Source organism: Tachypleus tridentatus, chromosome 9 (genome assembly GCF_004210375.1).
Source record: "Tachypleus tridentatus isolate NWPU-2018 chromosome 9, ASM421037v1, whole genome shotgun sequence".
Lineage (NCBI taxonomy): Eukaryota > Metazoa > Arthropoda > Merostomata > Xiphosura > Limulidae > Tachypleus > Tachypleus tridentatus.
In genome coordinates this window covers 138,995,846-138,998,984 of record NC_134833.1, presented here as the reverse complement: position 1 = coordinate 138,998,984, position 3,139 = coordinate 138,995,846, and the positions used below count along the sequence as shown (strand labels likewise).

General features: G+C 36.8%; 1 protein-coding gene across 1 annotated transcript in view; it reads left to right on the top strand.

Annotated features, from left to right (window-relative positions):
• The window catches only part of LOC143227497 (uncharacterized), a 12,769-nt gene extending 10,850 nt beyond the window's left edge, over window positions 1–1,919 (top strand). The window contains exon 3 of the mRNA XM_076458939.1: window positions 1,873–1,919. Coding sequence (XP_076315054.1) covers window positions 1,873–1,919 — 47 coding nt within the window. The remainder of the gene's footprint in view (window positions 1–1,872) is intronic.
• Window positions 1,920–3,139: the final 1,220 nt, after the last annotated feature.

Here is a 3,139-nt window from a genome sequence, read left to right as displayed (position 1 = left end):
GTAAAAAAGCAAGCTTCCTATGTAGATCAGAACTAAACATCTACCTAATGATGAATACAGTTAATTAATCATTCTATTCTTATGTTCTCAGTTATATAAATTAGAGTGTACTGTTTCATGAGCAGAGTACTCTTTTTGTTAATAATATTTTCAGCCTAAATTGTAACAATATTTCACAAGGCTTAACTATCTTATGAGATTTTAGTAAGTCTTCAGTAAAATCTTTATAACAAGAACAGATATATTAAACATTTTAAGCAGTACTGGTAAAAACAGTAACATGAGAGAAAATAGAGCATATTTTGCTTATGAAATACATACACTGGTGACATAGGACACACTACTTATGTTGTATTCAATTTAGTGAAACCTATAATTCAGTAATACTCTAAAGACATAAAACCAATGTATTAATAGCAAAGTTTTCCTTACATACAAACCTCTGCATCAGAAAGAGCAGTTACGCTGTCATTCTGCCATATAAATGTCTATACATGCCTTAAGTGTTGAACGAAGCTCTCATTCCGATACCTCTTTATGTGCATTACTCCAGCCTATGATGTAATCACCATTATACTATAGCTTTCGACTAGTAAGAGGGTAACACATCTATCATGTGCAGTATTCTTTGTGAGCACTAGACATCTAAATAGTCTCATTTTTGATCTTGCAAAATGGGTGGGAGGTGGTGCAGAGAGGTGAGTATCTATCTGAAATACGTTTTCAGTTGATGAAAACATGAACTTCAGAGACACTGCTCATCTTTCTGTTAAAAAATGGCAAGAATCCCACATTAAAGGTAGTGGATGGGCAGATGTCGAGAAAGAATTTAGAGATATGCTTCTTTCTGAAAACAGTATTAGAAAAGTAAAGCGTATGGGTGAGAAATCCGTAAGGCAGAGGTTAGATTAGCAGAGCAGCATGCAGTGGAAAACTGCATCCATCCCAAGTAGGAAATACTCTTCACCAACATGAGTGGTAGAGCAAATGATGTCAGAAGATACATTTTCTACGTTTCAATGTGTAGCTAAGTTGTGTGAAAGGTCAGATAACTCAATCTTCCATCATCCCACAAGCAGACAGCTTAGCATGAATTTGTAGTGTGGCTAGGGCTGTAAGTCAGGATATTCTATTATTTGCATGAGATACCACAAAAAATCAGGTGAAGGAGCAGAATAACATATCTGTGTCCTGAGGAGAACACAAAACCAATCAGTTTGAACCTAATCATCAGGAATAGCTTGTTTCATAACGTAGTTCTGAATTACATTATCAAATAATACTCCTTATCAAAGGAGGAGTCCAAACACTATGTCTCTTACAAGTGGAATTGAACCTTCAAATGTGGAACTCTCCATACTAACTTCCCTAGAAGCTTGAGACTGGGGAAGCAAGGATCCTCTCATACCCTACTAGAAGTAGCAGAAGTAATTCACACAGGAGAGAGCACAGGGGGTGCATGGATCTTGTCGTTTGACACAGTAATCTGCAGTTAATTCTTACACTGAGGGACATTGCAATAGGTTGCAGTAATTAATAGCAGTAGGCATAAGTCAGGTGTGAAAGCAGGCACACACCCAGTGCTGTAGTTTGTTTTTCTGATTGCAGAATGATCTAGAATATCAAATATATATATATATATATTATTCCCTGTAAGACAACACTGGCCATGTGATGAATTTTATTGTCATAAAGTGATGGATAGCAAGATTTCAAAATGGCAAGGAGTGAGTTGGTGAAAAACATGCAACAATACTCACCTCAGGAGAATCTCTAAATGGACTGTATAATGGTGACTGGAGGGAGCTAAGACTGCTATGTCATGTAGGTAATATGACAGAAGTGTGTGAGATGTCCATATTCTGTTTTTAGGATCTAATTCAGGAGATGACATTGCTAAGAGGCAAAAGAAGCTGTGAAATGAGAGACTTGATGGGAAGTAACATGATAAATTGTATGGGTACCTTAAAAAACATAAATATATCAACTGGATGAATCGATGAACCCACCCAGTCAAAAGTGACAAGTCATAAGAATAGGAGGAATCCCTTGGTAACAAAAGATGATGATGCAGTTTGAGTAAGATAGCAACGAAAAGTCCAAAGAATGCACAAAATGCAGTTGGGTTAGAATGATTGCATAAAGAAGAAATGAAAGAGAGAGTGATGGGAGAAAACATCCAAACACTCTCCTGGACAGTTCAAGTTTTTGAGAGAAAGGAGTGATATATAAATAAAATCAACTGATCCCTGTTATAAAGAGTAGAGGAAGCATTCAGTACATAAATGACTGAATATCTTCTGAGGAAAGTGAACAAAAGGAAGAAATATTTCTTCTGCAACATATTACACATGGAGCAGGAGGCCAAAGATTCAAATAAGGTACTAGTTGGAGAACCTGGAAAACAATGCAAAGGTTTCAGTTTAGAAGAGGGATTTGGTAAGAGAGTAATCTAAGGACAGAGGCTCAGAAGCATAGAATGAAAGGGAGAAGAGTTGGATAAGAGATGAATGTTGTTGACAATCATCAGCATAGAGAAATATCTGTTAAAATGCCCAAACATTGTGCAAAGGATCAATCAAATCCTATCTATGAAAATGAAGGTGTAACACCCTCTTGTGAAAGATAGACATTTGTGGCTGGTGTAGAAGAGGGCTTCCAAGGAAGAAATGGAAATGATTTCTGGATGTAAAATGGCACAACATGGCGGAACATCACAGATAAGGAGTATTACAAGGACTCAGTAAGAGATCTGACAATTGAGAGACATAACATGGGGAAGAAGGTAAGACAAGGATAGATATAAAGAAAGAAGTGGCTCACAAAGTCATCAGTTAGAGATCTACCAAAGTGGAAACAAATTATTAAAACAACAAATGATGAAGAGACCTTAATTGGAAAAATCTTATCCAGTAGAGGGATATGGCCTTTCTGAGGTGCTGAAAACACAAGGGATCAGAGGGAAGTGAATATACAGTTTGACAAGAAGAAAGGGAAGGAAGATGAAGAGACCAGAACATACTATGTTGGTGGTGGTTTATAGTCTAGTGTTGACTATATCATAGACAACATAAAACAGATATGTAGGGGTGGGAACTTTGTTAAAAGCTTGTGGCATATGCAGGAATTTACATGGCAG